Below are 12820 nucleotides of genomic sequence, written 5' to 3'. Positions count from 1 at the left end.
AGTTTTCAGAAAGCAATTAATTACACCTTTGGATGCCAGCCCAAATAGTGCCAGAGATTCAATGCAGGTGAGAGAAAATGGGGGAATAGGTCTGCACAGCACATCCATAACTAAACCCCAAACCATGCAACTCTCACCTGCTCCTGTATTCCATTGCAAGCTCAGATCAGGTAGTCAAGGCTCACACTTCTTTGCCCAGTTCTTACTAACATGGCAGCCAGTTTGTGATTTGTGTCAAGATCAGACAATAGGTGAGACTCAGCTGTTTATCTGTGGCTGTTGGTGTCATTAGGAGGTTGGCAGAGGACATGAACATATGAAAGGACCTTTCAGAGCCAGTTTACAGAAATACGTAAAGATCCCAGGAGAAATGCTCAGCAAGCGTAGATAGCTCCATTGAAGTCAGTGGAGTACACGGACTTATACCAGCTGAGGACCTGGTCCCTTAATGTATCTAATTCAGAAAAAGGTAAGCACTGGCCCAGTGCTCTCCCCCTCCACCTGCCTCTGAGGAGCCACTGCTAGTTTCAATGGAGTTTTCATTTGACATTTGGTAGCAAACCCAAGTCAAAACTAAATAGAAGAGGTTAGGAATTTCAGCAACATGGAACTGATTTCCAGAGCTCTAATTGTGAGACCTCAGATGCTCACAAAATCCAGACAAGTCCAATAGGGACTAGTTACCTCATTATGTAGGAGACCTTGCTTGATGTGAACTCCCAGGTATCATTGTACGTATTCCTGCAATAAATCCAATCATCATGTCAAACATCTAAATAATATAAAAACTTTACACTTAAAAAAAAAATCTAGTCCGATATCCAGGCATCTTTAAAGACACAAACCATAGAACCAATCAACCAAAGCCAGCGGTTTATCCTCACAATAGAACCAAACCCAGCCAAAGGAGAAAATGCAAAGGTTGCTAGAATGCCGTGGTAGGTGAAGCAAAGTAGTTTCATATTATTATCTGTCATGCACTGAGAGTGCACTCAGTGATCTCTCATGGTCTCTGCATCAAGGAGCTTACAGATTAAATCACCATTGGAAGGCCAAACTAAAAGATAATTGAAAAGAGTTATATGGCAAAACAGATGTACTGCGTTACTAACCAAGCTTGTGAAGACCTTACACTCAGCAGTATTTCTGTCTGTATGAATGTTACATGATAACGCTTCAACTTCTGTTTCAAATGCTCCATTGTTTTTAAATTTAGCTCATTTTTATTTAAAAGATGAAAAACACCCCAAAACGACCTGAAACTGAAAACAAAACTTTTTGTTTCACCTAAAACAATTTGAGGGGAGGTGGAGGGGGCGTGGCAAGAAACTGAAAAAAAATTCAGTTTCAGGTAGAAACCAACTTTTTTTTTTTCTTCTGTTCAGCACCCAATCTGGAAAAAAAATAAATCAGTTAGACAAGCTTGGGAACTTACATTCATAACTCTGCTAGACACTGAAAACCATGGACTCTGGCTTTATGGCTCATTATAACAATTTGTAACACATTGTACTGCCAACTAACCCGCAATTGCTCACTTCATTTTAGGTGGTCTCCCACAGCACGTGTGACACACACATCCCCCTTATATGTAACAATCTGTCCCAACTTGTATTTAGCCCAGATACTCTGGTTACTTTCCCCACCGGAAGAAGAGCTCTGTGAAACTCGAAAGCTTGTTTCTTCCACCAACGGAAATTGGTTCAATAAAAGATATTGCCTCATCTACCTCATCTCCTGGAACCAACACGGAAAATCACATTGTGGACTCATGTTCAATTTGTGATCCACTATAACCCCCGGATGCTTTTCAGCAGTACCACCATCTAGCCAGTTATTCCCCATTTTGTAGTTGTGCATTTGATTTTAACTTGCTAAGTGTAGTACTTTGCCCTTGTCTTTACTGAATTTCATTTTGTTGATTTCAGACCACTTCTCCAATATGTCAAGGCTGTTTTGAATTCTAATCCTGTCCTCCAGAGTGCTAGTGACCCCTCCCAGTTTGGTGTCATTGTTAATTTTATAAGCATATGTAACCAGGGTGGGCAAGCTTTTTGGCCCGAGGGCCACATCTGGGTATGGAAATTGTATGGCAGGGCATGAATACTCATGAAATTGGGGGTTGGTGTGCGGGGTGTGGGCTCTGGGGTGTGGCTGGGGGATGAGGGTTTCGGTGGACAGGAGGGGATCAGAGATGTAGCCTCCGGGTGGTACTTACCTCAAAGAGCTCCTGGAAGCAGCGGCACGTCCCCCTTCCAGCTCCTATGTGGAGACACAGCCAGGCGTCTCTGCGCCCTGCCCCATCTGCAGGTGCTGCTCCTGCAGCTCCCATTGGCCATGGTTCTCAGCCAATAGGAGCTGTGGTGGTAGTGCTTGGGGCGGGGGCAGTGTGCAGAGCCCCTTGTCTGTCCCTGCGTGTAGGAGACAGAGGGGGGACACGCCGCTGCTTCCGGGAGCCATGCAGAACCATGGCACGTGTGGAGTGGGGCAAGCCCCTGGCTGGAGCGGGGCAAGCCCCAGATCCCACTCGCCAGCAGGAGCTCGAGGGCCAGACTAAAACGTCAGAAGGGCCAGATGCGGCCCCCGGGCCGTAGTTTGCCCACCCCTGCTGTAGAGGGTCATGCACTAAGTTCCAGAGGTCTCAGGTTCAACCCTGCCTGCCGACAAGTTGGGTCTGTGGGCATTACACATACTTGGATAATGAAGTAGAGAGTCATTAATAAAAAGACTGAACAGTACTGGCCCCAGGACAGACCACTGCAGGATTCTACTAGATATATCCTCCCAGTTTGACAGCGAACCATTGAGATCTATGCTTTGAATACAGTCTTTTAATCTGTTTTCAATACACCTTATAGGAGTTTAATCTAGACCACTGGTTTTCAAACTTTTTTTCTGGGGACCCAGTTGAAGAAAATTATTGATGCCCACAACCCAACAGAGCTGGGGATGAGAGGTTTGGGGTGTCGGAGGGGCTCAGGGCTGGGGCAGAGGGTTGGGGTGAAGGGGGTGGGGCCAGAAATGAGGGGTTCAGGGTGTGGGAGAGGGTCAGGGCTCTGGGCTGGGGGTGCAGCCAGGGATGAGGGGTTTGGGGTTCAGGAGGGGGCTCTGGGCTGGGGGTGCAGGCTGGGGCTCCGGGTTTGGGGGGCTCAGGGCTGGGGCAGGGGATTGGGGCGCTAACTTATCTCCGCCGGCTCCCGGTCAGTGGCACAGCTGGGGGCCAGAGGCAGGCTTCCCGCCCATCCTGGCACCGCAGACCACGTTGCACCTGAAGCGGCCAGCAGCAAGTCCAGCTCCTAGGCGGAGGCACGCAAGCAGCTCCGTGCGGCTCTTGCCCACAGGCACTGCCCCCTGGCCCCACTGGCCGGTGCAGAGCCGGTGCTTGGGGCAGCACGAGGAGCCCCATGGCACCCCTGCCTAGAAGCCGGACCCACTGCAGGCCGCTTCTGGGGCACAGTGCGGTGTCGGAACAGGTAGCTGAGCAGCATCGCCAACGATGTCCCGGTCGGCGGTGCTGACCAGTGTGACCCAGTGCCTGACATGCCACCACCCAGCACTGGGTCGCAACCCGCACTTTGAAAAACGCTGCTCTAGACCATATTTCCCTACTTTGCTTATGAGAATGTCACGTGGGAGTTCGACAACAGCATTACTAAAATAAAGAGCTATCATGTCTTCAGCTTCACCCCATCCACCAGGCCAGTCACCCTGTTAAAGAATCGACAGATCATCAACTTACCAAACAAAGCCAAAGCTGAAGCACAGCAGTGTGATGCAACCCACGACATAAAGACGGCGCTTTGTCAAATAGCCTTTGACCCCTCCTGTTTTCCCTGGAATAAAGGAGATGTGCAAGAGATTGGTACACGCAGTTCAAAGCCATATCAATTGACTGCCAATCCAGTTCCTTTTGCCATGCTGTGTGGTAAGGCTAAAAACCTGGATACAACCTATTGGGTGGAGGGGAAGGGGAATTTGTTCACACATCGCTAATTCCCAACTCCTTCCAGACACCCACTATATAAACCTCACAATAGCCCCATGTAGTGGGTAGGTATTGTAATGGACAGGTTAGTGTGTGTGTTACCACTGCCTTTTACTGAATGGAATCAGAACTCCTCTAGTTGTCATAGGCGCTATACTGCCAGTAGGGAGAATTCTCCTTCCTGTTCTTTTGGAGGATCTGGTGCAGTGAAGTTTTGGGTACACTGCTGCAGTGAAGTTTCAAGCACTCCTGCTGTGTAGCGTAGGGAAAACTGGGAAGCTCAACGTGGCCGTGAACTTCTGTCAATATCATTATAACTGTTTTGCAGATGGAGGAACTGAGGCCCAGAAAGAGCAGCATGCCGGAAGCCATTAGCAGAACATAACAGCTTCATTAAACCTACAGACTTATGAACAACACACCAATTTCTACTATGCTCACATACTACTAGATGGTGAAATGTATATATACTCACTATAGGCCTGATCCTTCACTCATTGACATGAATGGCAAAACTGCCATTGAGTTCAGTGGTGCAGGATCTACCCCTACACACACAGCAATATATACACATTTCACAGATTCTATTTTTATATACAACTCTTGTACTGGAAGATACTTGCCCAAGTTCATGCAGCAAATCTTTGACACAGCTGGGAACAAAACCCAGACTCCCAGTTCAATGATTAGCTGTAAAAACCTTCTTCCCCTCCTCTAGGGTCTTATGCATAAGGAAATACAGAACACACAGGCCACAGACCGTTAGAAGTGCGAGGAACTGGCCAGCCAAGTGGCTGATTATTCTGAATGATCATGAAAGTGGTTGTTGTGTTGGGCAACTCTAACAAATATAACATAACAAAAAAAAAATCCAACTCAGCTTATTACATATAATTGCTTATAAAACTGAATATTAACGATAGAGTGAATTAGTCTAGACAAAAAGGATGGGTAAGATCATGACTGGTGGACAAAAGAGAACGGAACTGGAAAGCTAATGGACCAAACGATCTGTTGGAAATTAGGCCTCATAGGTAGACAAAATAATAAGACAATAGGCTGTTCCACCCGCCACTCCCTTTTGGAGTTCTCAAAGAGGCTTTGGAAGGGAATCGTGGTGTCAGGGTGCAGACAAGTGGATTGGTAGGAGCAAGCTTTGCCATCATGACTGCCACCCCCATCATATACTGCGATCCACTGGGACACAAATGGGCCTTCATCATCCTGATACCGAGAAATGTCCTGACCAGATTGAGCCAGAGAGAGGGACCCAAATGACATCCCCACCTTCACTGGCTTCAGCTAAGACCTGAACAGCACCTGGAATTTGAGCCTTGGACTTCTGCTGTCACCCCTCCGTTGTGTCATTTTCCTTCCCTGCCTTATAGCTTCCTTTCCTTCCCTCTCTCTCTGCCTTCTAATTAATAAATGTCTAGCTTAGCCAGCAAAGACTAGATCTCTTGCACCACTGCTGTGAGCCAGTGATTAGAGAGGCAGCTAAAAACAATGCCTTAAACAGCCCAATGTTGATATTAATTTGACGTGCCTCAGACTGGCTGATAAAACCATGGGCTGTGCCCATGTTTCTGTAGCAGTGAGGCTGCAAGTGAAAGCACCAGAGATAGAAGAGGAGTACTTATGGCACCTTAGGGATAGAAGGTGTATTTTCTATTTTTGCTGTTCTTTTCTCACCTTGTTTGTGTTTGTTTTAAAAGAAACATTGGACTTTAACAGCAGCAGCTCTAGACCATCCTAACTGACTGGATAGGTCTCTTTTCCCCAAAAAGGACAATTATCTATTACAATCTAAAAAACTCAAACAGAAGGTTTCTTTATAAAAAGCGCTGTCTACAGCTGAAGGGATATAAGCAATATTGTTAAAGTCAAAGCCTTACTTAATACTTTACATGTTTCAGACGCTTTCCCTTCTTATCTTAATAAAAGGTTATAAAATGTTGCAGTTTGGTTATTGCCACAGCACCAAGCAGGCTGAGGTCTCTGTACTCAAAACTCTGAATCATGTTCAACTCTTTAGGGTTGTACGGTAATAAAATTAATGTTATTTGGTGGGTCACCCAAGTGTCTAGGATAAACATACATCACCATAGCTGGTTAGCTTAGCTAACACACAGTTTTAAAAATTGTTTAAAAAAAATATTTGCATTAAAATCTTTTAGCACAAACAAGCATAATATGGTAACGATGAAAAGCAAATTGTTAACGCTCATGTTTAGAAAAATTAAGAGTGCTTAACAATTGTTTTAAGATTTTATTTTAAGCTTTTAACTAATGGTTTTGTTTCTTTTTCTTTTTTTGGAGGTTTGTAGTTTTTGTAACTGATAACTTTGATAGTTTTATGTAAAGGCATTTTAAAGAAAAAAACAAAAGTTGTAAAAATGAAGTATTTTAAATTGAAGGTTAAGCTGCTAAAGCAAATTTTTGCTAAAATGTCATCATGGGTTATTCTTTGTTAACAGAATGCCAGCTTGATTCACGGCTGCGACTGTGAATTAAGAGTCAATCCACCTGAAGTAAGGGCTGTTGCCGGCACCAAACTTCTTGTTGTAATCTTTGTGATTGTTTAGTTGTAGATGTTAGTGTGTCTTGTTGTGTTTTGCATGTGCAACAGCACAGTGCTAGTGTTGTGGGTGTGGAAGCAGAGAAAGAACTGACAGGAAGGGGATTGCAACGCATGACAGTTTGTTAGCAAGAATCAGGCTAACTGTAACCCTAATAACGCGAGATTTGTAGAAGCGAGGAATGTGTGAGGCGAGTGGGAAAGAACTGTGTGAGAAATTGTTGCGACCTTGTGTAGATAATATGGAATGTAGACTAAGAGTCTACATTAGTGAGCAAAACAAGATATCAGAATGACCTATGTATAAACAAAATGCAGCTGTTGCTCATTATTGTCTGTAACAAAAGGTATAAATGCTTGCTGAAATTGTTTACCTGTTGAGAGACCTGTTTAGCTCTCTCCCTCTATGCAATTGATAGAGAGAAAGAAAATAAAGTATCTGATTTGCTGTACCCAAACAAAAAGTGAGAACTCTGTTATTCTCCGACATGGGGTCACCTCTCCGTGATAAGCTACAAGGTCACAATGGCCACATCCTCCCAAAAGCTGGTGATAAAACAGGTTGGGCAAAGTCTGTCCCTGGACAAAAATGCCTGTGTACTTTTCCTGCACTTTGGGGTGTTGGTAAATGGTTCATGAATGCAAAAATAATCACCACCACCCCCCAGTCGTGTTGTTGCTTCTTTTTAAAAGACCGCAACATACTTCGGTAAAAATGCCATAAGGGGTAAATAATTTTCGAAGCAAGTTAGTTTAACCCCTCGTGTATAGAATGTTCATGATTTGTGTAAATGTGCAGGTGGCAAAAAGAGGAAAAGATGGTTCCCCCTTGTCACTTAAAAAAAAAAAACCCATTCTGGACATACAGCCAAAGGAGTGTGAAAGTGAAATGAATTATATTAAAGAAATAGAATGAATTAAAGAATGCTGTATGTACCTTTAAGTAAAAATGAGAAATGCTGCAAGCCAGGGGGCAGGAAAGCAGACATTAACCGCTTAATGAATTGCCCCACTTAAGGGCAATTGGTGAAGCATTAGTTAATAAGGAAGCAGGATATGCATATTGCGCCCTATGCAAATTTTACAATTTTGCTCTCTCTGTCCCTTTGTTTAGTTCGCACCCTTTTATTTGTATAAATAAGACGGTTTGAATCTTGCATGGGGGCTCACATTATCTGAATGTATTAGCAGAGCGCTGTGTTAATAAAACAGAGTGGTCTAACAAACTATGAATCCTGAGTCTAACTTTGACAGGAGTAACAAGAGCTGGCATGTTTCTAAACATTTTGAGAGTAGATTACAGTAGTTCTGTCTGTTTTATAAACCAATGTCTGAGATGAAGCAGAATTGGTTCATAAAAGAGGGATATTGCAATAACTGGGGCTTGCTCCAGTTGTGAGCTCAGCTGTTGGAAAGTGAGTGAAAATTCATAAAATGTCACAATCATCAATAGCAATGAATGTGGATAGAAAACTGAGTCAGATTGAATTAGTCCAAACTGAAAGGTCCAGTACCAGCCAAGGGCTGTGTTAAGATCATGACTGGTAAACCAGGAAGAAGGAACCAGGAACTAATGAACCAAACAAAACACCAAGGTCAGCTGGAGTGAAAAGAACAAGTTTCAGCATCCTGGCTGCCACCCCCACTAATTTCTGGGGGCCCTGGTTCCACTGTGACACTGCTGAGCCTTTATCCTCCTGATTCTGCGAGATGGCCTGACCAGACTGGGACCCATAGGACATCCCCACATCCACCAGCTTCAGATCAATCCTGAACACCACCTGGAATGAGAGACGTGGGTTCCTGCTGTCATCTCTCCCACCTGTGTCCTTTTCCTTCCACACCTTATTTCTTCTCTTTCCTACCTCTCTTTGCTTAATAAATGTGTAGCTGAGCCAACCAAGATTGCGAGGCAGCTACAAGCAATTACTTAAACAGCCGACGATGCAAATCTGACAGATCTCAGAGCGGCTAATAAAATCGTGACCTGTGGCAATGTTTTTCTGGCCATGAGGCTGCCAGTGAAAGCCAACACTGGAGACAGAAGCAGCATTTTCTATTTTTGCTATTCTTTTCTCTTCCCTTTTGTTTGTGTTTGTCTTGTTTTGTGTTTAAAGAAACCAGATCAGACGTTAACAATAACAGCAGCTCTAGCCCCTCTGAACTAACTTTTGCTCTTTTCTCCAAAAAAGACAATTATTATGATCATTACTATAAAAGACTATCAAAGAGAAAGTTTTCCTTATAAAAACCCCAGCTACAGCTAATGGGAAAGGGAGGAAGGGAGATTGGTTAAATTGAAGCTTTAATTAATACATTACATTATAAATGCTTCAACTGATTTTCCTTTGTACTGTATCTATAATAAAAGATAATATTTAATGGCATTGGTTGCCATGGGGCTAAGCAGGCCAAGGTCTCTGTATTCAAAAACCCCCAACCGTGTTCAACAGTTTAGTGCCTGTATAGTGACAGGATCATGTTAACATCTTTGGCTCTCTGGGCCCATTTATTCCTTTGAAATTAAACACACCACATCCAAGCCAATGGATAATGGGACTGCTCAAAAGCTAATGGGGCTCGGCACTCACCAGCAACACTACAGGCTGGTTAAATGAGCCGCATTCGTTGGACAGGCCTGGATCCACCAACACTGCCGGTGGATCTAATGCTGCAATAGAAGGGAACAGCTGCTAGGAAACCCCCTTCTTTGGCTAGCTCCAATTTGCAACTAAAATCTGTTCAAGGCCACATCATATGCAGCTCTACAACTGTCCCTGATATGTCCCCTGAAAATACTGCTGTGATGGGTTGGATCACAGAAACCCCCCTGGGAGCTGCCACCCAATGTGCAAAGACTACCCCTGCTTCTGTTTTCCCTGCCAGCTCAGGACTCCAGCACTAGGGTTACCATATTTTGTGCCTCCAAATGGAGGACACTCCATGGGGCCCCGGCCCCGCCCCTAGCCCCACCCACGCCCCAACTCCGCCCCCTCCCCAAAGTCTCCGCCCCCTCCCCTGCTTCCCGCAAACATTTGATTCGCGGGAAGCCTGAAGCAGGTAAGGGGGAGTGTGGGGGGAGGAGGCGCGGCCCAGGCTGGCCCCCCGGCGGCTCCAGCCTGGGTCGGCTCGGGCCCTGGGGTGCCGGCCCCGGCCGAGCACCTCCGGCCCGCCCAGCACTGCCGGTCCCCGGCGGCTCGGCGCACCCCCCGGCTCCCCGGCCCCGCGGGCCCGGACCGGCTCCCCGGCCCCGCGGGCCCGGCTTCCCGGCCCGGACCCCGGCTCCCGGCCCCGCGGGCCCGGCCCGGCTTCCCGGCCCGGACCCCGGCCCCGGACCGGCTTCCCGGCCCGGACCCCGGCTCCCCGCCCGGCCCCGCGCCCCTGGACCCCGGCCCGGCACCGCGCGCCGGGCTCCTGGACCCCGGCCCGACACCGCGCGCCGGGCCCTGCTCCCGACCCGGCACCATGCCCCCGGCCCCGACACCAGCCAAATAGGCCCCGGCCGAGCACCACCAAGCCCTCCTGATTTTCCCGGACATGCCCGGCTTTTGGGGATTTCCCCCCGGACAGGGATTTGAGCCCCCAAAAGCCGGACATGTCTGGGAAAATCCGGACGTATGGTAACCCTATCCAGCACCCTGTCTTGCTAGAGCCAGAGAGGAGTGTCTGGCTCTAACACAAACCCAGGGTCTGAATCACTTGTCCCAAAGCTGCAGGTTTACCTGAAAACAGCTCACAGTAGTGTGCTTGTCTTCAGCACTCAGATGCCCAACTCGCAATGGGGTCTAAACCCAGATAAATCCGTTTTACCCTGCATAAAGCTTATGCAGGGCAAACCCAGAAATTGTTCGCCCTCTATAACACTGATAGAGAGATATGCACAGTTGTTTGCTCCCCCAGGTATTAATACATACTCTGAGTAAATTACTAAATAAAAAGTGATTTTATTAAATACAGAAAATAGGATTTAAGTGATTCCAAGTAGTAACAGACAGAACAAAGTAAGTCACCAAGCAAAATAAAATAAAATGCGCAAATCTATGTCTAATCAAACTGAATACAGATAATCTCACCCTCAGAGATGCTTCAGTAAGTTTTTTCTCAGACTGGACACCTTCCAGGCCTGGGCACAATTCTTTCCCCTGGTACAGCTCTTGTTGCAGCTCAGGTGATAGCTAGGGGATTCTTCATGATGGCTCCTCTCTCCCTTGTTCTCTTCCACCCCTTTATATATCTTTTGCATAAGGTGGGAACTCTTTGTCCCTCTGGGTTTCCATCCCTCCTCACTGGAAAAGCACCAGGTTAAAGATGGATTCCAGTTCAGTTGACATGATCACATGTCACTGCAAGACTTCATTACTCACTTGCCAGCACACACATATACAGGAAGACTCACAGGTAAATACGGCCATCTGCAGACAATGGGAGTCATCAAGATTCCAAACCACCCTTAATGGCCCAAACTTTACATAATTACAATAGGCCCTCAGAGTTATGTTTTATATTTCTAGTTTTAGATACAAGAGTGGTACATTTATACAAATCGGATGATCACACTCAGTAGATTATAAGCTTTGTAATGATACCTTACAAGAGACCTTTTGCATGAAGCATATCAGTTACATTATATTCACTTTTTACCATATTTTTCTAAAGCTAACCCAGTTACATTATATTCACTTATCATGTTTTTATAAAACCATATAGACTGCACAACGTCACAACTGCCATGTGCCCAGAGTACTCCAAAAGGGAAAATAAATCATAGGCCAATGCTCTTTCAGCAACAACGGAAGCAGCTACCAGTTCCTCAATGTTTTTAGGCAACTTGATTCAGATCACACAGTCTGACACTATAGATACATCTGGACAACGCCCTGTTCTTTTAAAGAAAGAAACTGGCTTGATATAAACTCAATTTCAAAGGGAGGTGTTTACTCTCTGATTAGCAAGTGCAAGACCCCACTCATCTACTAATGACGGCAGGGTTTGGAGTCAGGAATGCATAGTAAAAAGTTGGGGATAAAAAATAAAAAATGGCTAAAAAGCACTCCACTTCATTTCTGTAAAGCATGTGATTTCAGAGAACAATCCCTGAGAGCAATTGTAAAGTAATCTCCATGAAATTCTCCATAGTAATTTAAGCCTTTAAAGGAGGGTAAGAGAAACACGGAGAGAGTATTCTGTTTTACAAAAGTTTCTGGACAATGCAGAGTTGGATCACATACGTTATCAAAAGATTGAAACATTTTAGTGCTGGGGGCTAGTTCTTAAACACAAGTTGCTTTTTTTCCATAAGATGCTCTTCTCCAGAATGAACCCAGCTTCAGGAAAATCTGTTGGTTTCTGACATTTCCTTGAAGAAAGGGTCATGAAATCTGTAGTCTACAGAGGAAAGAAAGGGAGATGTGGAAGGTCTAGAAACCCTTACTCATGAAAGTAGTCCTAACGCAAGCAGTTCCACTGACTTCACCAGGGCTACTTACAAGGAATTAAATAATCAAGCTGGAGATTTAGGCTGTCACTGCCATATAATTACATTCACAAATGGTGGGTTTCTGTCACATGCTAGACAAACGCAAAGAAAGCTGCAAATCCAGCTCAGAACCTGGGATTTTTGTGTGTTAGATTTTCCCTGAAAATCATCTGTAAATATACAGACCAACTCAGACAACGGGAACAGCAAAATAAAAGTGCTTTTTACATCTGATAGAAAGCCAGTGCAGTATTTTATATAATATTCTAATTGACAATCTTCCATATTCCCCAAATAGATCAAAAAGTATAGGCCCCATCCTCCACCGACTGAACTTCCATTGTCTTCAGTGGGTCAGGATTGAGTCCTATATTAATAGATATATAAATGCGTGCAGGTAAAATGCAGAGGAACAAATTCTCTCCGCCAGTACACTGGTGTGACTTTACTGAGGTTAACATGTAGGGCTGCATTCCACTCTCAGTCAGTTATTGCTTTGCTGTAAAGGGGAAAAATTTGGCCTATGGGAGGGCGGGGGAGAAATAACCCTCAGTCTACAATAACATGGATAAACTACATGCTCTAATAAATGTGTTAGTCTCTAAGGTGCCACAAGTACTCCTGTTCTTCTTTTTACATCTCAAAAGTATTTACTGATCCCATTCCTCTGTGGACAAATAAAGAAAGTGGTTGAGAACAAGGGGACTATGGGGAGAAGAAAGATGAGAGAGAGAGAAAGAAAAAAAGGGGACGAGAACATACATATCAAAAAATGACTTCC

At 45.2% G+C, this 12820-nt stretch overlaps 1 protein-coding gene across 1 annotated transcript in view; it reads right to left on the bottom strand.

Moving 5' to 3' along the window:
• Window positions 1-12820, bottom strand: part of LOC128825414 (histo-blood group ABO system transferase-like) — a 29930-nt gene that overhangs the window by 16794 nt on the left and 316 nt on the right. Inside the window, exons 2-3 of the mRNA XM_054007917.1 lie at window positions 3740-3833; window positions 685-741 (exon numbers count right to left, since the gene is read on the bottom strand). Of these exons, the coding sequence (XP_053863892.1) occupies window positions 685-741; window positions 3740-3833 (151 nt within the window). The remainder of the gene's footprint in view (window positions 1-684; window positions 742-3739; window positions 3834-12820) is intronic.

This window comes from Malaclemys terrapin, chromosome 17 (genome assembly GCF_027887155.1).
Source record: "Malaclemys terrapin pileata isolate rMalTer1 chromosome 17, rMalTer1.hap1, whole genome shotgun sequence".
Lineage (NCBI taxonomy): Eukaryota > Metazoa > Chordata > Testudines > Emydidae > Malaclemys > Malaclemys terrapin.
This window is presented reverse-complemented; position numbering and strand designations above follow the sequence as displayed.